Source organism: Aspergillus sclerotioniger (assembly GCF_003184525.1).
Source record: "Aspergillus sclerotioniger CBS 115572 chromosome Unknown BO94scaffold_30, whole genome shotgun sequence".
Classification (NCBI taxonomy): domain Eukaryota; kingdom Fungi; phylum Ascomycota; class Eurotiomycetes; order Eurotiales; family Aspergillaceae; genus Aspergillus; species Aspergillus sclerotioniger.
Genome location: NW_020291020.1, coordinates 307,778 through 331,510, shown reverse-complemented (window position 1 = coordinate 331,510; position 23,733 = coordinate 307,778). Strand labels below are relative to the sequence as shown.

General features: G+C 52.6%; 8 protein-coding genes across 8 annotated transcripts; 2 read left to right on the top strand and 6 right to left on the bottom strand.

The window, feature by feature from the left end:
• Positions 1-5: 5 nt before the first annotated feature.
• On the bottom strand, positions 6-1,644 carry BO94DRAFT_524514 (S-adenosylmethionine-dependent methyltransferase; the record flags this gene model as incomplete). Its single annotated transcript, XM_025610269.1, has 3 exons — positions 1,334-1,644; positions 977-1,276; positions 6-914 (listed from the first exon to the last, which is right to left on the bottom strand). Exons 1-3 carry the CDS (start codon positions 1,571-1,573, stop codon positions 6-8), a joined length of 1,449 nt encoding a protein of 482 aa, XP_025463776.1. The 5' UTR covers positions 1,574-1,644.
• A 273-nt stretch (positions 1,645-1,917) lies between these two features.
• BO94DRAFT_627416 (carbamoyl-phosphate synthase (glutamine-hydrolyzing) CPA2) lies at positions 1,918-6,404 on the bottom strand. The gene is made up of 3 exons (XM_025617420.1): positions 5,709-6,404; positions 2,472-5,521; positions 1,918-2,418 (listed from the first exon to the last, which is right to left on the bottom strand). The coding sequence occupies exons 1-3, from the start codon at positions 6,064-6,066 to the stop codon at positions 2,311-2,313; spliced, it is 3,516 nt and encodes a 1,171-aa protein (XP_025463775.1). The 5' UTR covers positions 6,067-6,404; the 3' UTR covers positions 1,918-2,310.
• An 841-nt stretch (positions 6,405-7,245) lies between these two features.
• BO94DRAFT_231010 (uncharacterized protein) lies at positions 7,246-9,214 on the bottom strand. The gene has a single exon (XM_025606298.1). It carries the CDS (start codon positions 8,956-8,958, stop codon positions 7,324-7,326), a length of 1,635 nt encoding a protein of 544 aa, XP_025463774.1. The 5' UTR covers positions 8,959-9,214; the 3' UTR covers positions 7,246-7,323.
• Positions 9,215-10,424: 1,210 nt separating this feature from the next.
• On the top strand, positions 10,425-11,384 carry BO94DRAFT_589250 (uncharacterized protein; the record flags this gene model as incomplete). The annotated part of the gene is made up of 3 exons (XM_025615938.1): positions 10,425-10,515; positions 10,577-10,650; positions 10,707-11,384. 3 exons carry the CDS (start codon positions 10,425-10,427, stop codon positions 11,382-11,384), a joined length of 843 nt encoding a protein of 280 aa, XP_025463773.1.
• Positions 11,385-11,899: 515 nt separating this feature from the next.
• Positions 11,900-12,862, top strand: vip1 (putative actin cytoskeleton protein (VIP1); the record flags this gene model as incomplete). The annotated part of the gene is made up of 3 exons (XM_025610268.1): positions 11,900-11,982; positions 12,041-12,127; positions 12,210-12,862. The coding sequence occupies 3 exons, from the start codon at positions 11,900-11,902 to the stop codon at positions 12,820-12,822; spliced, it is 783 nt and encodes a 260-aa protein (XP_025463772.1). The 3' UTR covers positions 12,823-12,862.
• Positions 12,863-13,114: 252 nt separating this feature from the next.
• BO94DRAFT_538744 (uncharacterized protein) lies at positions 13,115-13,576 on the bottom strand. Its single transcript, XM_025612553.1, has 2 exons — positions 13,539-13,576; positions 13,115-13,481 (listed from the first exon to the last, which is right to left on the bottom strand). Exon 2 carries the CDS (start codon positions 13,453-13,455, stop codon positions 13,234-13,236), a length of 222 nt encoding a protein of 73 aa, XP_025463771.1. The 5' UTR covers positions 13,456-13,481; positions 13,539-13,576; the 3' UTR covers positions 13,115-13,233.
• A 1,265-nt stretch (positions 13,577-14,841) lies between these two features.
• Positions 14,842-18,436, bottom strand: BO94DRAFT_474762 (putative nonsense-mediated mRNA decay protein (Nmd5); the record flags this gene model as incomplete). Its single annotated transcript, XM_025608526.1, has 8 exons — positions 14,842-14,999; positions 15,057-15,174; positions 15,226-15,404; positions 15,457-17,324; positions 17,385-17,569; positions 17,643-18,103; positions 18,205-18,283; positions 18,347-18,436. The coding sequence occupies 8 exons, from the start codon at positions 18,434-18,436 to the stop codon at positions 14,842-14,844; spliced, it is 3,138 nt and encodes a 1,045-aa protein (XP_025463770.1).
• A 361-nt stretch (positions 18,437-18,797) lies between these two features.
• BO94DRAFT_500086 (SKI complex RNA helicase subunit SKI2) lies at positions 18,798-23,573 on the bottom strand. The gene is made up of 6 exons (XM_025609406.1): positions 23,072-23,573; positions 20,380-22,876; positions 20,050-20,329; positions 19,812-19,999; positions 19,574-19,753; positions 18,798-19,512 (listed from the first exon to the last, which is right to left on the bottom strand). The coding sequence occupies exons 1-6, from the start codon at positions 23,299-23,301 to the stop codon at positions 19,012-19,014; spliced, it is 3,876 nt and encodes a 1,291-aa protein (XP_025463769.1). The 5' UTR covers positions 23,302-23,573; the 3' UTR covers positions 18,798-19,011.
• Positions 23,574-23,733: the final 160 nt, after the last annotated feature.

Below are 23,733 nucleotides of genomic sequence, written 5' to 3'. Positions count from 1 at the left end.
AATCTTTATTTTCCATTGAGAACCCCATCCACCAACCTATCCACCTTCCCCCACTCACCCTTAATCCCCTCCCCCATTCGCCTCGGATCCAACCCCCCCGCTAAAAACTCCCCATTAACCTCCTCAAACGCCCTCCTAACCAACCTCTTAAACCCGGGTCCCGTGCCCGCCTTATCCTCCGCACCCACCAACATCCCCAAAACAGACCAAATGATCAGACTAAAATTCACCTCGTATTGCTCCAACGCAATCTCCTCCACGCCCTCATCAATAACAACCATCTGCTTAACACCCTGCGACAAATGAATCGCCAACTTAGCCAACGCCCACGCATGCACCTGCCGAATAGGATGCGCCTGGGAGGGATAAACCACCGGATCGACGCGGAGATAGCGTAGCGCTGCGTGCGCGAACGCGGACTTGAATTTCCCTCCTGAGATGAGAGTCGCGATGAGTTCGTCACGGAGGGAGATAGATGGTTGGGTTGTTGATTTCTCGCCTGAGGTTTGGAGGAGGGTTATCGTGGAGAGGAGGGATTGGGTGGCTTCGGTAGCGGGGAGGTCTGGGATGGAGGATAAGAGGGTGTAGGCTTTTTGTTGGATGGGGGTGAGGAGGGTGGTGGTGGCGGCGGTGGTGGCTTCTTTTGAGCATTTGGAGCAGTGACATGTGAAGTAGTAGCGGTCTTGGAGGTCGGATTGGCGACGTGAGTAGAGGTTTGTGGTGTCGATGTAGGAGATGAAGATTTGGGAGTCTTTGGGGATGGGATGGAGGGCTTTGATTTGGAGGTTGGGGCCGTCGAAGTTGACGACGGAGTTGTAGTTGCAGCTGTGGTTGATTATGGCTGCGTAGGGGTGGAGGTAGACGCCGATGCGGTCGTAGAGGGCGTTGGTGAGATTGAAGGAGTTGAGTTCGAGCTGGAGGGGTGGTTAGGATAGGATTGAGGGCTTTGATGGCTGGGGGTAGTGGGTATACGGACCTTGGCTCCAAAGGCGGAGATGACTTCCTCGCTCATGTCGGTGCCGGAGTAGGTCTTGACTGCTTTGGAGGAGAGGGAGATGCGCTCCCATTGAGGGGCGTTATGGTCGCGGATGTCTTTGATGTGGGTTTCGAGCTGGAGGAATTGGTCCAGCTCCTCGTCGGAGTACTTGCGACGGCCGCTGCGTAAGACCATGCGGAGCACCGCTCGTGCGTTGATGGGTAGCACGCGGGGCTTTAGTTGCTGGAAAATCGAACACTCGAGGGCATGGGAAAATTTCCAGTCTTTTGCTTGACATGTCTAGGAGAGTGTTAGTGATGTGGGTAAAAAACGGGGGTTTGGGGAGATAGGTACAACCTTATCACAGTATTTCACGACCTGACATCCGGTGCAGGCTTTGAGGGTGATTTCTTCATTTTCTAGCTGTCTCTGGCCAAAGCATCCGGAACAAGTGTCTTCGAGACGTTGGGTATCTAGCACCGCCACAAATGGGATTGGGATATCAAGGACATTTTCACCGACGGCAATATCTGTCGAGGCGAAGAGACCTCGTCCTAGACCACCCGGGGCAGGACGAGAGGTGGTTTTTGCCGACATCGGGTATGTTAGGTTCGTCTGCAATGGTTCAATAGGTATGTAGCCCGCCTGAGGACGCGGTTCCTCGTTTGTGCTTTTGTTGCAATTTTATAGTGTCAGTTGGTATAGAGTCACTTCCTTTTTTGTCTAGGCTCGGGATGATTCCCGGGATGGAAAAACGTTTCTACTCGGGCAGCTGGGATCTATCACCAGTCAAGGTACTCTGCTGTCTTCTGTATTTGTCCTCGAACCTCGTTCTTACATGTGGAAACTCAATATACTATATGCCTGTCTTTCGTGAAAGTTACCAGCTCAGAGCTCCGCCTGTAATTAAGAGTATGACCCTATAAAATGAACCATGACGAACTTGTCATAAGAAGCAGAGATTGGGATATAAACATGCTATACTACATACAACTTCGAATCATCAAAGAACTTGTCCTTTTCGCTCCAGCACAAAGCCTGCCTAAGACTATAGACTGCGAAGTAAAAGGCACCAGAAAGGATCATCCACAAGGCCAACAAACCAGAAAGAAAAAGGAACCCACAGAGCGCATGACCGTATTCCTCATCGCTTTTTGGAAGACGCGACAGAAAGCCCAAATGCCCGGGCTGAGTAAACATATCTATCAACATGGAGCCTTATCCGCTACGCCAAACACGGCGGCTTTTCTGTGCCTGCAAACATGAATGAATACAAAACCGTAATTATATCTATCAAATCAAACTTTTGGTCCTTTTCGTGCGTAAACTCGCGTTTACATCAGCTTGCCGCCGGTGAAGTCGGACCAGGTACGGACTTCGGAAGGAATGCCTTCCGCACGGGGCAGCTTCTGGCTCATGGCCTGGGCGAAGAGCAGAGCGGTCTAGAATGAAACAGTTAGCGTCAGATAGAGGAGTCGGGAGGGGGTTGTCCTACCTTGGTCTCCATGAAGAGAGGCACGCCGAAGTCAACAGCGTTACGTCTCATAACGTAGTCCTCATCGAGGAGGGTCTTGCCGCGGGTCTTGGCAAGGTTGAAGGTACCACGGATGTTGTACTTCTGGAAGACCTCACGAAGGGCCCGCTTGTCCTCCTTAGGGAACTCGATCACTTGCACGGGAACCTTGGCAGCGGCCTCAAGGTGCTCCTTGACAGCGGGGCTGGCAGCGAAGAACTTGAAGTCGAGGGGCTGGAGGTACTCGACAATCTGGGCCAGAGCAGGGTTGTTGATATCACCGCCGAGCAGGATACCCTCACCAGCCTCGGGCACACGGAAGTTCATGGTGGACTGCAGGGAAGCCCAGTAGGCCTCAACAACGTCCTTACCGAAGCAGGCAATCTCACCAGTACTGGCCATCTCGACGCCGAGGAAGGGATCGGCACCAGCAAGACGGGTCCAGCTGAACTGGGGAACCTTGGTGGCAAGGTAGTCACGCTTGACGCTCATGAGATCCACGGGCTCGGGAACATCACGTCCGACCAGGGCCTTGGTAGCAACATCAATGAAGTTGGTACCCAAAACCTTGCTAGCGAAGGGGAAGGAACGGGAAGCACGGAGGTTGCACTCGATGACCTTCAGCTCGGGCTGAGCACCCTCGACATCAGCCTTGATGATCTGCATGTTGAAGGGACCGGTGATGTTCCAGGCCTTGGCAACCTTCTCGGCAATCTCCTTGACGCGACCCATGACAGTCTCCTCCAGATCGGCAGGGGGAAGAACAAGGGTGGCATCACCGGAGTGCACACCAGCGGGCTCAACGTGCTCACTGACGGCGTGCAACAGAAGCTTGCCGTTGGAGGCAACAGCGTCAACGTCGATCTCCTGGGCACCCTCAATGAACTTGGTGATGACCACAGGGTGGTCGGGAGAGACGGCACTGGCGTTGAGGAGCTTCTCCTTGAGCTCGTCGACGCTGTAGATGACGTTCATGGCAGCACCAGACAGGACGTAACTGGGACGAACCAGGACGGGGTATCCGACGGTCTCGGCGAAGCGCTCGGCCTCAGCCACGGAGGTAAGCTCCTTCCAGGCGGGCTGGTCAACACCGATGCTGTCCAGGATCTGAGAGAACTTGTGTCTGTCCTCGGCACGGTCAATGTCCTTAGGGTCCGTTCCAAGCACGTGGGCACCGCCGGTCTCCTGGAGACGGAGGGCAATGTTCTGGGGAAGCTGACCACCGACAGACACAACAACACCGCTGGCGGCCTCAAGCTCATAGATATCCATGACACGCTCGTAGCTGAGTTCTTCGAAGTAGAGCTTGTCAGCAGTATCGAAGTCAGTAGAGTAGGTCTCGGGGTTGTAGTTGATCATGACAGTCTTCTTGCCCATGTTTCTCAGAGAGAGGGTAGCGTTGACGGCACACCAGTCGAACTCGACGGAGCTTCCAATACGGTACACACCACTTCCCAGAATGATGATTCCGTGGTCATCGAAGGTGACATCGTGGGAGGTAGCGTTGTAGGTGGTGTAGAGGTAGTTGGTGTCAGCGGGGAACTCCGCAGCGAGGGTGTCGATCTTCTTAACCCAGGGTCTGATGCCGAACGACTTGCGGCGAGCGCGGACGTCGTCCTCAGTAGAGCCGACAAGAAGAGCAATCTGCTTGTCGGAGAAACCGAGCTTCTTGGACTTCAGCAAGATCTCCTTCTGGAGGCCAAAGAGACTGCCGATCTCCTTGAGCTCATTGTTGCAGTCCACAATGTTCTGGAGCTTGTACAGGAACCACTTGTCGATCTTGGTCAGCTCGTGGACCTTGTCCACCGAGTAGTTCTCGTGGAGCATAGCCTGGCCAACAGCCAACCAGCGGCGGTCGGTGGGGTTCTTCAGGACGTCGTCGAGGTTCTCAAACTTGTCACCCTGGAAACCAAGGAACTGGGGATCAACCTGGCGAATAGCCTTCTGGAAAGACTCCTCGAAAGTACGACCGATGGCCATGACTTCACCAACGGACTTCATGGCACTGCCGATGTCCCGCTTGACATGCTGGAACTTGCTCAGATCCCACCGGGGGATCTTGGTGACGATGTAGTCCAGACTGGGCTCGAAGTTGGCAGTCGTAGTCTTGGTAACAGCGTTGGGAAGCTCGGGAAGGGTGTGGCCCAGACCGATCTTCGCAGCAGTGTAAGCAAGAGGGTAACCAGTCGCCTTGGAGGCCAGAGCAGAGGAACGAGAGAGACGAGCGTTGACCTCAATGACACGGTAGTCGAGGCCATCGGGCTGCAGAGCGTACTGGACGTTACATTCACCCACGACACCCAGATGACGGACAATCTTGATGGCAGCAGTACGGAGCATGTGGTACTCCTCATCAGACAGGGTCTGACTGGGCGCAACGACGATACTGTCGCCGGTGTGAATACCAAGAGGATCGAAGTTCTCCATGTTGCAGACCGTGATGCAGTTGTTGTCAGCATCCCGGACAACCTCGTATTCGACTTCCTTCCAGCCGCGAAGGGACTTCTCGACCAGAATCTGGGGAGAAAGGGTCAAAGAGCGAGACGACAGGTTCTTCAACTCCTCGGGGTTGGCAGCAAAACCAGAACCCAGACCACCCAGGGCGTATGCGGAACGGACAATGATGGGGTATCCGACAGTCTCCGCAGCCTGCAGGGCCTCATCGACGGTGCTGACCGCGATGGATTCGGCGATGGGGATGTTGATCTCGTTCAGGGCCTTGGAGAAAAGATCACGGTCCTCACTGGTTTCCAGGGTCTTGATGCTCGTTCCAAGAACCCGGACGCCGTAGCGCTCGAAGATACCCATGCGGTTCATCTGCACACCCAGGTTCAGGGCGGTCTGACCACCGAAGGAAAGGAAGATACCATCGGGTCTCTCCCTCTCGATAACATAAGTGACATACTCGGGGGTAACCGGAAGGTAGTACACTTCATCCGCAAGCTTGTGGTCGGTCTGAATGGTCGCAATGTTGGGGTTGATCAGAACGGACTGCACACCGGCCTCCTTGAGGGCCTTCAAAGCCTGAGAACCTGTTGGAGAAAAGGAGGTGTTAGCAACGCTGCTCGATTGGAATGCCTCGAATTAAGTTATGCCTGGTCCCATTTGGTGGTCTCGTCTTCAGTTCGACAGGCTTCGCTTGACTGATCGCTAGCCATCAGAAGACGTGCAGGGGGTATCGTGCGATAATTTGAGGCTTCAATGGGTCATCCAACCTACCGGAATAGTCGAATTCTCCGGCCTGTCCAATGCTCAGACCACCACTACCGATGACCAGAACCTTCTTGACATCAACCAATTTGCTGCCCGGCTTCACAATTCCGCTGGCGAGGTAGCTCTCGGCGGAGGGAGCGTTCGAGGACTCCGAAGCCAGGCGGCGGAGGGCGCTAGAGAAAGAGCGCAGCTGCTGCGGTCGCCATGGAGAAGGGGTCTTCAATCTGAGACTCGAAGCCGTCGAGTGAGCGGTGGTCTGAGAGGAGAATGGGCGCAAAGCGAGGGCCGAACGACGAGACTCGGCCAAACAGCGCTGACGCAGGAGGGCGGACGTAGCCTGCCCGCAACGAGTAGCGAGAACCATTGCGCACTGCGCTGGTAGGAAAGGACGGGAGAAAAAGGTGGAAGGGGAGGGGATGAGTCAATTGAGAGGAGTACTCTCTGCTTCAGAGATCCGGAGAGGAGAATCTGGAGACTCCGCTTTTGGTCCGGCTCTGTGGGATTTTTACCCTTGATGGCCAAGTATTAAGCTCCTGAAGTTCCGCTTTATGCCACACGCCCACGACCAAAGGGGAGGACTTAAAGGGAGATGAATGTCCAGGCGGACTTTTCAGAGGAGGAAGTGTGAAAGGAAGAATGGCTAAAGAAGATGGAGAGGGGGACGAAATGAGGAAGTAAAGGAAAAGGTGCGGGAGCGGCGATGAGTCAATGCGGCACTTTTTTTCCTGGAGACCAGAACCAGCCAAAATGGAGGAGGCTTGCCGACCGAGTCGAATGAGAGTTCCGAAAAGCACAAAATGCCCCAACCTTGGAGGCCGATAAGAGCTCCGGTGTGCGGAGCCCATCTTTTTTTTTTTTTACCTTTTTTCATTTCAGGTTCGCTGGGACTCCAGAATTTCCCCCAAGAAGGAGGCCCAGTCACTCACCGCCTAGAGAATGAACCAATCCAAGGCAACGGGTAGATGCAGCCCCGGTGATGGGCGCTGCAGTCTAACTGGTTCGGGGGTGAGTCTAAGTGGTCGCTAGCAGCAGTAGCGGCAGAAATGGAGCCCGCGGTTAGCAATACCGATCACTAATATGCTTGATAGTCGTCCCAGTCACCAGCTCCCAGGGGTTGCGGTCCCAGCTTTTTCCTACGCAACAGTGCAGGACGGGGTTTGCTATAGGCTAATCATTATTCAATTGCTATTAGACACCCCTTTGAAGCCAGTCTGACTCATGAACAATTCAACGAACAGACCATCCAAGCTCAACTAGACCAACTAGTCCTCCGTAGTTGTCAATCCTTCAAGGAAATTTTTGTGGTTCGCCAAGTCAATCAATGCCTTTCTAGTCTCCGCCCAGCCTGCGCTGCTCGCTACCGCGCGAATAGTATCCCGCCAGACGAACACCGGCTTTCGGAGGGTCTCCATGGGACGGAAACCACCTCCTACCTATCTGAACTTCCTAGGCTACTCCTCGTATAATACTCCGTGATCATAAGAGCCGGACTCAACGGCACATGGTTCTTCACCAGAACTTTATCCAGTAGTGTCAACATTAATCCTAGTTTATATTTGTTAATTCCAACCGCATCTTCGTAGATTATATAGGTGTACATCGCTGCCGCTAGGTAGGTATATCATTCCGCAACACCCACTTTGCCATGCAGCCCAAACCATGGTCCTTTGGCTGACTGCTGCGTCCGCTGTGTTTTGGCTCGCGACCGGGTCAATCGCGCCTCCGACGCCCAGATATCATTCTCGCCCATTTCACCGTCACGGTCTCGTAGGGTATCCTCGAGGCTCTGGTTGAGGATTTTGTAGACATCTTCCAGCACATGCATTGCATCCTGCGCCGCTTCAGTTCCTTCTTCCAACTTGTGCTCCACGTATTCTTGCTCGCTTGTTTTTGCTGCATTAGAAGCAAAGGCCCATGCCTCAGCCAAACCAACAATTTCATCTGGTTTAGCAGGTTCGGTGTTGGTACCCTGGCGCGAAGCTAGGGCTGCTGTCGCGTGCTTGAACCGCGGTTGACGGGCAAGAATCGGATACTCTGGGAGTAGATGACTTTCATCACGCAGCCGGTTGAGGGCGCGAAGGGTTGTGGCTTTCTCCTTGGCAAGCATGCCGGACAAGTAGAACTTCTGTAAGGCCAGTGATCGTTGACTCTTGGACAGCGGCTGAAGTACATCACTTGTAAATGAAAGAAGCTCCAATGCATCCAGAGATTGCGTTTCATTCATCGCATTTCTACCCTGGACCATGCTAGTAGGACGTGTTGGGGGGCTTGTGGATGGAAGGGCTATAGGTTGGCAGGCCCTCGAGGCTGCATCTAGAAGGCGTTTGCGAGCGTCCGCATATGCTGCATACTGTTGCGCGATCCGTGCTTTCTTCTCCTCCAGAAGGCGCACAGACTCCTCGATGTCTTCGGGACGGAAGCTCTGGGTGGCTCCACTGTTTTCGCTGTTTCCAACACTCACCAGTTTCTCCTCCACCCAATGCACCAACACGTCCCGCGTTCGCTGTAACGCCAAGGCTTTGACCGCGGGTGGTACATCCCGGGGCCCTTCAGATGCGCGTCGTGCCTTTAGTTCTTCCAATAGCCCCTTTTCTCTCTCCAACTGAGCCTTGGCGCGAATGATGGCTCTTTCCAGTTTGTGCATCAGCTCTTCGATGCTCTCTCCTGCTTTAGGACCATGCTGGTTATCCTCGAGTTCCCCTGGCGGCGCAAGCTGCTGGTACCGGGCTGCGTTAGCTTCCAAGTCCACTGACTTGAACGTATCCCGTTGCTTGAGCTCCTGCAAGTAATGTTGAAAGACCTGGAGCTTTGCATGCTGACGACGGTCACGAAGGAGTTTAAGATATTCCTGTAGTTCCGAAGATGAGCCCACCGATAATTCTTCAGCTCTAGCTTTGCCCCCTTTGTGCTTTATCGAAGTTGTCTTTTCCACCACCGACTGAAATTCCTTTCTCGCAGCCACATTCGCTCGCAGCGATTCCAGGTATTTTTTCCGCAACCCCGTCAACTCCGATGGAATGCGCTTCACGCCGACGACCGCATCATGGGGCACGGAAAGCGAGAGGTGGGACTGGCTGTGACAGCCTGGGTGCTCGGGATCGTTCTCAGCGAACTCAATGTGCGAACGCAGGTAGGTGGTCAAGGCTTGTCGGATACGGAGGGCCTCCTGGCGGCTCTTGATGTAAGGCGCCAGAGGTTTGACAATATCGGGAATGTCGGCGGGACTCGCATGAGTATCTTCGGGGGGTTGGGCCATGGGGCCAGACTGTGAGCAGGTGTAGTGTCAGTGGTATGCACTAGTCGAGAGCTATCCTGTAGTCTTTTGCGGAGGAGTCGCGGAGCTGGAGCTCCCTCCGCCTTTCTGTGTGTTGACTGGACTGAGACTCGGCCCGACGCGGTGCCGCTTTTGGCGCACTGGCCGGGCTTGCATGAAGGATGCAAGTCCCACCTTTGGCTTGAAGCCTTGAAGATGTCCTTGATTGAGGCGGTCCAATTCATTGGACTGGGTTAAAATAGAATTGCGCCTTGCTGAGGCATAGGTATATCTATATTCTTCTATAATTTACACCATCGGGTCCCATTTGCAGACATTGGCTCCATAACGGTGGACCCCATACACACCGCCTTGTGGTACGATAAGCATGCAACATTCGTTTCCCCACGACCAATTGTGCGAGGCCGCATAAAACGCAGGCTGGGTCTAGTGGGAGGCGAAGACACGCACTGCTATTATTGTTCTGCAATACACGGAAATGGCAAATGCGACGTCATCATTGGCAAGACTGCCTCTGGGGGGATCTGACAGAGCAACTTAATCGGTGCCTTAAGTGGGCCTCACTATGGCCTCAGGATGGGGTCCTCCTGCTTTAGCTCTATGTATAGATGGAGAGCCATGCATCCGAGGATACAATCCGAGGGATTCCCGAACGAAGTTTCCAGGATAGGATAGCGCGATAGAGGAGTAAAGAAAATTCGACCGACAGCCTTAGTGTAATAATGCGGTCAGATGGATTCGACGCACAACCGGCTGTGCCATGGGAGAAGTGGGAAACGGTGGACGTTGGACAATGACTGAGATACTTTTACCATTGGCAGGAACTCCGATCCAAATATAAACTTCGACTTTCAGCCGGATACCCCCTGGTCAGACCATCCGGAAGGCCGGTGATGGATAAGTTTAAGCTCTGGACCCGGGGAAGCGTCCCAGGCTGTGAAGTGTGAAGGTCAGGAACTGGCCGAGTGAGTGTGGATGATGGATGATGGATGATAGGTTCCATGCGCATCGGCTCCATCAGCTGAAGAATTCGCGCGCAAATCCACGGTGGCTTAGTGGTTGGTATGTTTTGAAATTCCAGGCAATCCAATCAAGGGGGGGCCTGCAGCCTGGGGTGGTCTGCCACCTCTTCTTGTTGCTTTACTAGTGCTGCTTTGCTCCGGCCATTCATTCCCCAGCATCCATCCATCCATATTCCATACATCCTTCAACTGCCTGCACTCCGCTGGCTATACCTATCAAATCGGCTGCTGCTGCTTCGGATCCGTTTTCTTCCACTCTCCGTCCCTCCCACCACTGAAGCACCTTCGATCATCTCCTCCTCCATGCTATATATGGCGTCCGAACTAGACCCCGTCCCTCTTCCTTGTCCCAGATCGCGACCTCGGGCTGCCACCGCGATGCAACCGACCACTACATCACTATCATCTCGACGCCCCTCACAAGCCATGCCTACTTCTATTGCTCCACCCACGTCGAGCACTCACATAAATTCTATCCCGGCAGTTGGTGACCAGGTAAACATCATGTCTGCGTCTGGTAAGTAGCTGGCCATTGAGGCAAAGGAAGTCCACAAAGTACCTCAGCTGACACTCTCCAGGTCCACTGCGTCATCCCAAGCCGCTCACACCCTCCGATATTCATTCGATGCTCGAGCAAGAACAGGAAGCCATGGTACAACTCTCCAATTCTTTCGTCCATTCGTCCATATTTACCAACCTCTACCATAGGTAAACCGCCTATCGCGAGAGCTTTCCCTCCTTCGTCAACAGACGAACTCGGTCGCATCGACGGCATCTTCCACATCCACCACGCTCAATGACTCTGTAGATGTGCTCCATGCATCATCGTACATCAACAACTCTGCACACCCCACGGCATCGCGAAGGCACCGCTCATCATCGAGTCTGAGCTCCTCCTACATCCCAGCTGTTCAAGGATCGAGAGCAGGGAGCGTTTCTGGCATTGCACCCGCGCGAGACACATACCTCCCTTCAGCACGTCCTGATCCCTCGCGACCGGGACGAAGCCGGGAATCATCTCTCACCTCTCCTCGGCATTCAGAAGGAGCGTTGCCAACACTAGGATCATTCCATCAGACGCAACCGGCCGATCAGTTAACTCATCACACTGCCAGCTATCCACACCGCAGCTCGCTCTCTCAGAAGACACCCGTCATCGGCTCTACTGCTCGCCATGATGAAGTCTCGCACCAACGCGGGGAAGTAGAATCGCTCAAGCGCGAGAATGAGATGCTACGTCGGCGTGTACGAGAACTCGAGTCTGCCTTCACGAAACTCCAGGGTCCGGAGTTGAATTCCACTCACCAAGAAGAAGTCGAGACCGCATCCACTCCTACGAAGGTGCCAGAAGAGTCATCTAGCGCAGACACTAAAGAACGAGCTTGAAACATCTGGAATCTTCTTTGGCTATTTGTTTAAAAATGGGATCGGTTATATGGATGAATTACGGAAAGCAGGATCTTTCAGCTGTCAGTTGCTTTGCTTTGCTTTGTTTTAAGCCCGATCTATTAGACAGTGGGTTGTTCGGGCGCATATCTCGGTTTGCTTTTCCGGTCTCCCTTTTCTTCGTCTAGACGCTTTGGGGAGCCCGACGATTGACTAGAATGCTACTGCCTAAGCGAAGATAGAACTAACTACTATCTATGACCCCCGTAGCACTAGGAATGTTTCACGTGCTGCCCGTCTGCCTCAATTGGCGACGCGGCCGCCCCACTGTGGCTGTGCGGAGGCTGCCTGCCCCTCGCGACGTCATCTGTGGCGTGCTCGGCCCCCCCTAAACATTAAATAACAAGTCTTCTTTCTCTCTTCTCTTCTCTTCCTCTCCCAGACCTATTATTTCAGTATTCGCTCAATCTACCTTCAATTCTTCCAGTACTCTCTCAATCAACCTCTCATCCACCATGTCTGAGCGTTCCACCGTCCACGTTGAGGGCATTGCCCCCGCCACCACCGACAAGGAGGTTCAGGACTTCTTTAGCTTCTGGTATGTGATGCAGACATTCGTCTCCCTTGCTTGAGTTCTGCGGCTGACAACAATCCAGCGGCAAGATCACCGCCATCTCTGTGACCCCAGTTTCCAGCGAAGCCGAAGCCCAGAAGTCGGCCACGGTGACTTTCGAAAAGGAGGCGTAAGCTACCCCGCACCTACCCGCCCTGGTCCCAACTGGCACCACGGCTCCGTCCTTCACATTAGCTAACATCAAGTTTCAGTGCCGCTAAGACTGCTCTGCTCCTCGACCACACCCAGCTGGGCCCCTCCGTCGTGCACGTTAAGGCCGCCCAGACCCTCGATGACATCGCGGGCGAGCAAGCTGTCAGCGCCGGACAAGCCAAGGACGAGCACAACCACGACCTCGAGCAGGAGGATAAGCCCCGTTCTCGCATTGTGGCTGAGTATTTGGCCCACGGTTACACTCTCAGCGACTCCGCGATCCAAAAGGCCATTGCCCTCGACCAGAAGCACGGTTTCTCTTCGCGGTTCACCACCGCTCTCACCTCCTTCGACCAGAAGTACCATGCCACCGACCGCGCTCGCGGGCTGGACGAGAGCTACAAGATCAGCGACAAGGCGACCACTGGCTGGCGTAGTCTGAACCACTACTTCGAGAAGGCTCTCGGCACTCCCTCTGGCAGGAAGCTCCGGGACTTCTACTCCCAGACGGACAAGCAGGTGCGGGACATCCACGCCGAGGCTCGCAGACTTGCGGACCTGAAGAGTGGCAAGCCCGCCGAGGGTGGCGAGGCCCCTGCTGCTACCGGTGCCCCTAGCACGGCGCCTGCATCCCAGCCGGCGGGTACTGCCGCTCCTGCGGAACAGGCTTAATTGAAGATCAATGAGATCTGGGGAAAAGGAACTGGGAAGGTACTCTCCAATAGGTGTTCTTATCTACATGCCTAATGATTCTACCGTTCATGTAATGCTTCAGTGACATCCTTTTTTCTACCCTATTAGTTAGCTGTCTGGAACAAGCGATAATTGATCATACCAATTTGACGATTTCAACTACAAAATTCACTTTTTTTGACTACGATCTTTCAATTCACACCGTACCGTACCTTACCCAAGTCCAACACTAAGAAAACAGGTACGGATAAAAAAAAAAAAAAAACAGAAAATCACAAAAAATTCCATATAATTAACCCATCATCATAAATACACATTCATTAATTTCAATCCATTCAGTTCATTCCATTCCAACCCCTTTCCAAGAAAGAACCCAAAAGGAAAAAAAGATTAGGCAATCCCGCCCTTCGTAAACTTCTCACTCTCTATATCCTCCAACGGATGCTTAGGGTTACTCGACAGACCCGCTGTCTGCGAAGCCTGGTCCTGCACCGAGTCTTCGGGCGGAGCGTACTGAGGCTGGGCCTTGCCTTGGGATGGAGGATCTTGTTGCTGGGCACCGGTTTGGCGCTCGGGAGAAGGGGATTGGCGGCCGGCGTTGGGGGCGGACATGTTGCTTATGTATGTATGTATGGGTGCTGGTTTTGTCACTATTAGATGGTTGGTTTCGTTGATTACTTGGTGGTAGGACTTACTGTTGTGGTATGTATGTAGATGATAGGTAGGTAGGGAGGTAGATGTGTGTCTAACTACCAAAGCAAAAGGGAGAAGAAAAGAGACGTCTTAAATATCCCATCCGAATGGTGAAAAGTGGGGAGGTATGATATAAATCAAACCGGTCGGGTATTTGGGGGGGGGGGTGGTTCTGGGGACATCATGATGACGTGTGGTGGGTGATGAAAGGTATACTTTTCATAATACATGGAGTGGTTACGTAGATTGGGTATTTGAGGATACGGAGGGCTGTTGAGGCGGTAGCTATGAAGTATTACTCTGGAGATGATGAGATGATCTGCTTTCTACATGGTGTTTTTGTGTAGATGGGAATACTATGTAGATATGAGGTGTGGTGTTTTGGTTTGAAGATGATGATGATGATGCTGGAATGCGATGATGTCATACACTGGGTCTGGATGGTGATCACGTGATACTTGTTGGGGGAAGGAGAGTCTCTAGGCCCCTAGGGAGTATCTAGGTGGGAATAAGCAGAGAGGGAATGTATAGCTGTTTTAACTGAATTGTATAGCGTGGTCTTGTTCTGCATTAGTATATATTTAGTCTCATTATCTGGTGTGCATTATATGTATCAGCACTGGCTCGTTGAATGAATGTTCTTTCAGACACTTCACTTGCTCAACTTTTCAGTCATGGACTAAGTTTATCATCGTACGATTTCATACAAACATACAGTACAACAAAAATTCATACCAAGGTGAAATACCAGCAAGGGGCTGTCAGCATGGCTGAATAATTCACAAAGAGTATCTCAGGTATTTACACACTTCTATATGGGCTCTCAAGGCAGCAAGCGCCCAGGAGCATCGGTCATTCATACTCAACTGCAACGTTGGCAGGATGTATAGATATGGCCTTCACTGTGTCCGACTTTATAACCATAAGTCAATTGACAGGATTAATTGGGGGAATCGATCTCTTCGAGTCTTGCAGCACAACTGAATTCAAGACTGCGGTAAAGGAACTTTTGAGAAAAACCGGGGACATGACCAGAGGGTTAGTATAACCTCGAAGGAACAGAAAAAGAAATTGTTCTAGATGACAAAGGAAAGAGGATAAGAAAAGGCATAGATGGCGTTATAACGTATCCAGCAGGCCGCTCGACAACGCTGGCCGTCGGCACGACAGAGGATGAAGATGCACAAGCCTGCCAAAACAGACATCCAACCTGGGATGGCATTCTTCTTTTCTTATTTTATATTCATTGCCTCGGAGAGACCGACTGGCTCGTTTCGTCAGCCCTCGGGGTTCATCGTAGCGGTTCTAATTTCCGTTGGTCTGGATGCCAGCAGCCTCGGCATTGGCCGCTGCGACTGCCTTCGCTTCAGCCTCGTTAAACACGGCACGGAGCACTTGCTGCTCATCGGGGCTCAGGATCTTGGTCAGGTTTTCGTAGAGCTGAGGTTGTTCTTGCTGGAGGCCTAGTGTGGAGTCAGTTGATTGCGTACTCTGCACGTGTAAAAAAAAGATGGACGTACTCATGAAAACGTGCTTGAACATGCCATACGGCTCGACCTTGTCCAGAGGGGTCTCCAGCAAGCTTTCCTCGTCGAGATCGTCATCGTCATCATCGGTGAAAGATCCGAACTTCTGTGCCTGGCACTTGGTTAACAATTATCACTTGAAACAAAACCTTGGTTGACTCACCTCCTTGTTCAGGAAGTCAAGGTACGCAGCGCTGTCATCAGGGACATCGGTATCCAGAGCAGCCTCGGCCTCGTCCTGCTCAGTCCACTCAATCTCGCCGTCCCAGTCGTTGTCTTCATCGCCCTCATCATCCTCCTCATCGAAGGTGAAGTCAGACTCCTTGGTGGCGTCCTCGCGATCTATAAAAGAGGTTAGCACAGACTTCTATGTGTCCAGGATCAGGAAGCGTACGCTTTATGGCAGCCGGCAGCGTCTGGAACAGCCTGGTCACTCCTTGGAGCAATCTGGGCCAACCTTGCTGCACGCTAACCGGAACGTCACCGCCATTCAACGTCAGCAGAGAGCTGATCGCGGCAATTGAGAGCTTCTTGTCATGGACCCGTCTGAAGTTGTCAATGTTGGAAAACCAAGTGCTGAAGAACTTGTTCGTCCAGGCCTTCGCTTCCAGAACTTGAAGACTGAGGATGGGGTTGTAGTAGATGGCGTTGATGACCATTTCCATCAAGTGAATGCGGTAAGACCTCGTCCGTGCCTCGCCAGCATCGATGACACGCATCGCCAGATCAATGAAAACGGGGATGTACTGATCGATACCGCCGCGGAGGTTCAGCATCAGCGTCTCCGCAAGCTTGCAGCCGCAGATCCGATCCACACCGCCAACCTTCTCGTCGCTGAAAATGTCCTCAACCATGCCCACAACAGCCGCAAGGTAGGCGGGGTTCTGAACCATCATTTGCGAGCCATAGGCTATGTAGTTATCGAGAGCGGGGAGCATGTCTTCCAAGTACAGCTCAGCGCCAGCCTTGAAAGTCTTGTGAATGAGTTCGAAGGCCTGCCACATCGTGGGAGAAATGGACTTGGACGCGAAAGTGCAGCTGTCGATGATCTCAAAGACCTCATTGTAGAGATCATACAGTTTGTTTTCGAGCGTGATACTGATGACAGGCATAAGGATGGTCTCGAGGTGAAGGAGGACATCAGGAGTGCTCTCAAGAGTCAGGATCAGAGTTCCAATCGTCTGCAAAACACCAAGAGCGGTGATACTCTTGTCATCCAAGAAATCACCGTACGCATCCTCGTCACCCTTCGCCGCATTTCTGTCCAGGAGCTCACCGACAATACGCATGTAGGTGTCACGGAGCTGCTCGCTGAGTGCCACAGCGAAGGGGGTGAGTTCAGCGGAGAAGACCTCGACGAAATCCTCCATAACATTGGCCAAAGCGTCCACATCGACCTCGTTGGCGAGCTTGAGGAGCTGCTGCATGATCTGTGGGATGTTCTCCTGCATGGAAGTCCTGATTATGTCGTGACGAATGAGGGGCTGCAGAGCAAGTGCGGCTTCAACTCTGACAGGCAACTCGGGGTCCGTCATAGACTCGAGGATATTCCTGTAGATGATCATGAGGTTGTTGGGGTCCTGGAAATCAAGTTGCTCAAACTTCTCCAGAGTGTCACAGGCACGAGCCCTGAGGAAACCGTGGGGGCTACGGAATTCGGGGAAAACATGGCGGACGAAGAAATATTCCACCTGGTTCGCGATAGGGCTCTTCTTGCCGAGAATGACAGACGCCAGGGATCCGATCATGCGCAGGGCACCTTCCTTCTCTCTCGGCAGCTTCTGGTCATCGGGAGCAGACTCGTACTTGCTGACGACGCCGTTAACGAACGTGAGGATAGAGAAGGTCTGCTTCTTGCGGTTCTTGGTGAGGGCCACCAAGAAATTGGTGGCAGCGACGTCGGGAGCCGAGACTTCTTCGTAGTAGTTGAGCTTGCGGTGGAGGTATTCGGAGGGGTCGGTCTGGAACAATTCAATGTCCTCATCGGATTGGCACAGGATGGGGAAGATGAAATGAGCGACCAAGTTGTCCATGTGAGGCTTGAGGTGGTCCCACATGGCCTTCGGCTTGACACATTCCTCCAAAAATATCATGGTATAGGCAAGCGCAGGGTTGCTGAGCCACTGGCCCTTGGAAACCCACTTGTCGATTTCCTGCAGATATCCCTTGAGGATCTCCGGTGCGAAAGTGGCGATGAAAGCCTTGCCGTATTGGCTGTAATCGGGAGAGCTCGACTTGCTCATCGTCGTAGGGTTTCCGTACCTGCGAAGGGAGGTCAAATCAAGGACTCGCCCACACGTTTTTTCTAATCAGGCGACTTACCTGATAAAGAGACGGTTCAAGTTCGCGTAAGACCACTTCTTGCACTTCCACCAGTGGTTGAGCTCCCTCTCTTCCTTCGACTCCAGCATGGCGCTGGCGGGAGGATCCTTGGCGATGATGCGCAGGAAAAGTGTGCACCAATCCACCGTCACTTGATGTGTCTGAAGATGCGGCGAAAGTTCGAACTATTCCAGCTCCAAGTTAGTCTCACTATGCTACCAATATTATGCACCTCTATTCTCTTCTTGGTTCACCCACGTAGATAGCATGCTTGTAGGACTTGACCACGATCCGGAGCATTTCCGCCGCTTCCAAGCTCTCCTCGTCGACCAGTCTCGATCCGATGCTCAAAAGCTGGGGGAATGAATGCCCGACGATCTTATCGAACTCCTCCCTCTTTTCGCCGGCCTTGAACCGGTATACACGGCAAATGGCCAGCAGGCACTGCAGGCCAGCATAGACGGAATTCGCATCGTTGGTGCCCAGCAACTGAAGGGTGATGTCCAGGAAGCCCGGCCACTGTTCTGGGAAGTCATGCTGAAGGATCTTCTGGAGAAGAGGAACGAGTTGAGCCCGAACGTTCGGTGGCGTGGATGCCAGAGCCGGAATCAACCTCTCACGGAACCCCGGTTTCTCCTCCTCGGGAATAGGTGTGCGCAACGGACTTTCTTCGACAGGGGACCAACCACGGTTGATGCGGTTCTTCAGGTAGACACCGGCTAGATGAGATCGTCTATACGTCAGATCATGGGCTCTCGTCGTCGTAGAGTAGGGCGACGGAGGGGCGGTGGGAAATCGCCCGACGGTAAAAAAAACCTACCCGACAGTTGGACGGCATTGTTCTGTTCCCCCTGCAAAATATCCAACAGCGCATTTATGAAGCCGGGTTGCGTCTCAGCCTAGGAGAGAGGGAATAAGTAAGGACCACCCCGACTTGAATCAAATGCTATCTTCAAACATACATATTTCAGGTCCAATTCAGCTTGCCGCCGATTGTCCGCATTGGGATCGAGGGTAGACTGTATACGGTCTCGTAAAGCTGCAACATCCATCTCGCACCAGCAAGGGGCCCCCGGGGATAAAAGATTAAAGCTCGAAAAGTAAAGAGCCCGTTACGCAGTGGTGAGCCGGGCGATGTAGGGGGAGGAGGAGGGGGCGAGAGGGAGATAAAGTAGCGGGGGGGGGGTGGGATTGATAGTAGTGTGCAGACAGCAAAAGTGCCCTTTGGGTTTGTTGGGTTTGGTTTTCTCGTGGTTTTTCAAATAAGCGTGCCCGCCCCGCGCCTATGGCAGCTAATCAGAGGCCTCGCCGCCACGCGCGGTAGCAGAATTTTGCTTCTCTGCAGCCTGAGGCCTCGGCCATGGAGGCAAGTTGGGCGGAATTTTTCCAGGTCGAATTACTACCAAGTACAAAAGATGGTCTATTGATGGAAACCAGTATAGGCGGGTCAGTTACTTAACATGCGTGCTCCATCCATCCGTTTCAGGCACAGAGAGAAGGTACAGTAACAAAAATAAAAGGATAAAAAGAAAAAAAAATCATTCCCCACGTGGGATCGTCCTTTCCGCTCTCCCCAGAACCACCACTTATCCAGCACTGGCCAGTTGCCCTACCTTCTATACCCTCTTCACATGTACAACGACGCGGCAAATATCACATCCCTCTTGATCAGCTCCTGTGCCTGTTGCATCTTCGTATACAAGGTCGGGTCGCCCACTAATTTGGCCGCATTTTTCACTTCGCGACAGGTCTCATCTAAGCGAGTGATCGTCCGTACAATGGTGCCTTCCATCACATCGGTGAGGTCCGTGATGCGGTTGAATGACATTCCCTTCGCCCATTCGTAGACAACCTCGGCCAGACCAAACCGTGGCTGGCTGGCGAAGTCGTTGCTGTCCTCACTTGTTTGGATCACCTGGTGTTGAATTTGGAAGTCGTTCACCCGGTCGGATATCCTCACAATGGCTTCCTTACCCTTCTCGAGGCGAGGAGTCAAGGTGGGAACGTTTTCCGTCTTCTCCTGGAAGACAAATGCAGACAGTAATGCAACAATCTCTTCGGGCTCATATTCGGCCAGAACGTTCTCGAGAATCAGCTCGGTCAAAACAAGCTCGTCGGCCGAGTGAATCTGTGCAAATGCTTAGCACTTTGACCTCCAATTAGAAGACGGGGATCGTTCGATAACTCACCTCACATGCCACCTTTCCTTTCAGCTGCACGCGAGACTGCTCATCCACGAAGCCCAGGTCTTTCAGCACCTGGATACGCTGCTCATAATCCGGCAGCAGTGCGAGGTTTTGGTCGGACATTAGCTGTTTCAATTGAGAAATGTTCTCCTTGACCTGCCATTCATCGTGTTGCATTTCAAACTGCCGGGTGTAAGTATGAGCATAAACTGACTTGGGGACACAAAGGATCGACGCTTACGTGTTTCAAGAAGCTGGGGCACTGCAGGCATTTGCAGGATTGGGCAATAGAGGCCTGCGCCTGCCGCTTCTCGAGTATATCCCTGACTTGTAACTCTTTGATTCGGGCCCAATCCATTTCATCCCAAACCGGACTTGTCCATGAGGTACAGTATTTCGATAGTTCCTTGTCTGCAAACTTAATTGCCTCTGTCCGTGGTGTTAGCAATAAGTGCTTCTTTGGAGCATATAACACTCACCCTTCTTGATGTTAAGATACCATATGGGCCCCCCCAATTTGACCACCGTATTAGTGACGCATTCGAGGTCTAAAAGTGGGACTTTGTAAGTCTTTAGCGCCATATCGGCAGCACGAGTTGGCAAAGATTGAAGGAGCTGCTTGAATCTTGGGAGGAAGGGAAGAATATCGCTAGGGTGGCGTCTGTTTCCTATCCTTCCGATCTCGAGAACTTGTATGCTAGGCGCCTGGCCACCTCCAATACCCTCGCGGAATATGACACCGGCAGTTCGGAAGCCCTCCTATTGGACAGTCAGCTAGGTCAGACTAATTGTAACAGGGTATTGCTTACCTTTCTGTAGACGATCAATCGTTTTGGCACAAATAGGCGCTTCCCGACAGGGGACGAAAGCAACCCAACGTGGAGCTCACTGGTGAGCTTCTCATACTTGATAGCCGCGGCATGGCAGGCCGCAAGATCAATATCACATATGTCACAAGGCTCTCGTTTGATTTTAGCCAAGCTGGCCTCTGAAAGCTGTACCTGCTTTTCATGCTCCGGGAGCAGAGCCTGGGTAGCATTCTCACTAAAGCTTCGCTTGATCATCTCTTCAATCTTCAAAGCCTCCACGCGCAGGAGGTTCAAGATCATGTTGTATGTAAGCCTGAATTGAGACCGAAGTTTGGTCGGATCACCGAGAATCATTCTCCTCAAAGCACCAGCCGGGGGGGCTTCATCTCTGCCCGGATTAACGATAATGACGTAGCCAACAGTGTCAAGGCCTCTACGTCCAGCACGCCCAGCCATTTGGGTATATTCTCCAGGTAGCAGGTCTCGGAAGCCTTTGCCATCATGTTTGCGAAATCCGGAGAAGACTACCGTGCGGGTAGGCAGGTTGAGCCCCATAGCAAATGTTTCTGTGGCAAAAAGGACTTTGACCAGCGATTTGGCAAACAGAATCTCGACGATTTCTTTCATTATCGGCAGAAGACCGCCATGATGGACCGCGATACCTCTACTCAACAATTCGCGAAGACGAAGGATCTGTGGGAGGGTCCGATCCTCTGGCTTAAGTCTTGTAAGGGATTTCTCAATGAACATGTGAATCAGACTCTTCTCTGAAGCAGTGGAGAAGTCTTGGTTCGACAGTGAGTCAGCATTCTGCTCGCATCTCTTCTTGGAGAAAACAAAGATACAGCCGGGCAGCAGATTCTCCTTGCGAAGATGCTGGACAAGTTGCACCCAGACAGTCTTATCCTGCGCAGCTGTAGTCCGCCCGCCTCCTCTTCCTGTACGGGCAATGTTTCCGGTGCCTCGATTTGCGGGCTGGCCTCGGCCACGAGGAGCTCCTCCCCGTTGCGAGTTGCCGCCACGAGGGGCACCTCGTCCACCAGCTTGTCCACGCCCTCGGCCCTGCGGAGCTCCTCTGCTCGCTTGCGATTGGGCTTGGGCCTCGGCTGCCTTCTGAGCTTTTACTTTGTCTCTGCCAGAAATGATCTCGTCGGCCTCTTTCCAACCGTTCTCGAGGAACCGTTTGTTTGAATCGACAACCTTGTACTTCCCTTTACCGGCCCAGAGATAATGTTCGAGCGGAACGGGTCTCTTGGCAGTTGAGATGACGTAGATGTCCTTCTTCTTTGTGCGCCCAACCCAAGAAGCAAATTCATAGGTGTTGGGAACGGTGGCGGAGAGGAGGATCAAAGTGACATGTTCGGGAAGCATGATAATGACTTCTTCCCAAACAACGCCTCTTTCAAGGTCGTTAACATAATGGACTTCATCGAAGATCACAAACTCCACATCTCGGATCAGGTCAGCTCCTCTGTAAAGCATGCTTCGTAAGATCTCGGTGGTCATGATGAGGCAGCTTGCTTCCGGATTGATCTGAACATCGCCTGTCAAGATACCAACATCATCAAACTCAGTTCTAAAGTCTCTGAACTTTTGATTGCTTAAAGCCTTGATGGGAGATGTGTAGATAGCTTTGGTCATGTGTTTGGCGGCTAGAGAGATGGCATATTCGGCGACAACAGTTTTGCCAGCCGACGTATGGGCAGCAACGAACACAGAGTCACCGCATTCGAGATGATAGACAGCCTCTTTTTGGAAGGTGTCCAGTTCGAACGGCCACTCCCGAGCCATGTCGGGGACGAGGTCACGGAAATTCGTGATTTCCTTGTTGACATCAACGACATGAGCCCATTCCCTACCGGTTTTCCTTTGCTGGACGCCTGCGAGTAGCGGCGCGTGGGGTTCCAGTGCTGGAAATTCTACAGGCAGCAAAGAGTCAATGTCTTCCTCATCGCTGAGCTCAGCTTCGTCCTCGATCTTGACGCCTCCAGCATCCGAGGCTGTCTCATCTTGCTCGACATGTAGCTCGGTCTCTTCCTGTTGTAAGGCGTCCTCGACCTCCTTGTCTCCATCTGCAACCTCTTTGGTCTTTGCTTCCTCGAACTTCAAGCCACGAGAAAATCCAGGGGCAATCTCCAAGAGGCCTCCTTCAGCACCAAAGTTGATAATCCGATCGAGACCCGATTGTTTGCCAGTTCTAGAGTGCTCTGTCGTCTGGGCCTCGGATTCCATCTCAGCAATCGCTTCGACACCATCCAGTCCACCTGGAGCGAATGGAAAGAATCCTGCCGCGCCCCTCACAAAATCTGCACGACCAGCTGGCCGGCGGAGGAGAGACGTCGAATTTTTGGCATTTGCACTGATGGCCGGCACGGTTACTTCATGGTAACCAGTAACACGCCCTTCAAGGCCATCACGATCGAAACGGACGATAGTACGTGTTTGAGTACCTGCGACTTCAAATAGGTCGGTGTAATCCGTTGAGACGTCCCACTTCCTGCTTTGTGTCAGTATGTTATCAAGAAGTAAATGCACCGAGCATGATAGCAGTCAACGAGGAATTACGGGGAAGTTTGAACTGGTACAATGACCAGAATTCCGAACGCATTTCCTAGCATCAAGCAGAAAAGTACCTGCAAATGCCGAATAAGGCACGAGATTCGAGGGCGCAAACAATTGAGGATAGCCAAACCTTTGTAGACGGTTCAGCCATTCAGGGCTAAACTTGGAAGAAGGAGTTAGAAAGTCTCGTTCCAGCTCCTCTTTAAGGTCAGCGGCATTCTGCTGAGCTCTTTGTCGAGGTTTGCAATTCCTGTAGACACCAGCCTCCTCTTCGGCGAGCCGTGCGTCAAAGGCCGGTCCGCTAAGGCTCTGCGAGTTTAGACTCAACTCGGCCAGCGCCGACGTTAGACTCCCCGTCATTTGAAGCCAAGATTCGAAGCGAGCTCTGGCTGTGTACGCGATTTACTTCAACACCAGGTTCAATGTCTGAGCGGAGGTGGGAGAAGAAGACCCCGCAGGGTAGCCGAGGCGGCAGGCGAAGGGGACTGCGAGAGCAGGGAGCCAAGATTAGCAAGCTAGACACATGAAAAGCTAGCTAGGTACAGCCAGCATTCACAGGTAGCTTGACGGTGCACGGGTCCCAAGGAGCTTGCAGATGGCAAGAGTGCACCAGTTATTATTCATTGGCGGTGTTTGTCGGCGGGAAGTTGGCCGGACACTCTCTGCCAGACCAACCAGCTCTGACGTCGTGTGGAGACTGCACGCCTTCCGCCCACTGAAGACCGGAACATCATTCCAAACTAGTAGTACTACGGACAATTGGACTCCATTAATCGATTTATCTACACCTCG

What these genes read in the sequence shown, in the direction of transcription:
- BO94DRAFT_231010 (XM_025606298.1), bottom strand. Translation starts at nt 8,958, where the DNA reads ATGGCCCAACCCCCCGAAGATACTCATGCGAGTCCCGCCGACATTCCC.
- BO94DRAFT_627416 (XM_025617420.1), bottom strand. Translation starts at nt 6,066, where the DNA reads ATGGTTCTCGCTACTCGTTGCGGGCAGGCTACGTCCGCCCTCCTGCGT. An exon ending in CGGAGAATTCGACTATTCCG is followed by an intron (nt 5,522 to 5,708) that starts GTAGGTTGGATG and finishes TTTCTCCAACAG; the next exon opens with GTTCTCAGGCTTTGAAGGCC. An exon ending in CTCTCTTCATGGAGACCAAG is followed by an intron (nt 2,419 to 2,471) that starts GTAGGACAACCC and finishes GTTTCATTCTAG; the next exon opens with ACCGCTCTGCTCTTCGCCCA.
- BO94DRAFT_500086 (XM_025609406.1), bottom strand. Translation starts at nt 23,301, where the DNA reads ATGACGGGGAGTCTAACGTCGGCGCTGGCCGAGTTGAGTCTAAACTCG. An exon ending in TGGCTGAACCGTCTACAAAG is followed by an intron (nt 22,877 to 23,071) that starts GTTTGGCTATCC and finishes GACACAAAGCAG; the next exon opens with GAAGTGGGACGTCTCAACGG. An exon ending in GATTGATCGTCTACAGAAAG is followed by an intron (nt 20,330 to 20,379) that starts GTAAGCAATACC and finishes ACTGTCCAATAG; the next exon opens with GAGGGCTTCCGAACTGCCGG.
- BO94DRAFT_538744 (XM_025612553.1), bottom strand. Translation starts at nt 13,455, where the DNA reads ATGTCCGCCCCCAACGCCGGCCGCCAATCCCCTTCTCCCGAGCGCCAA.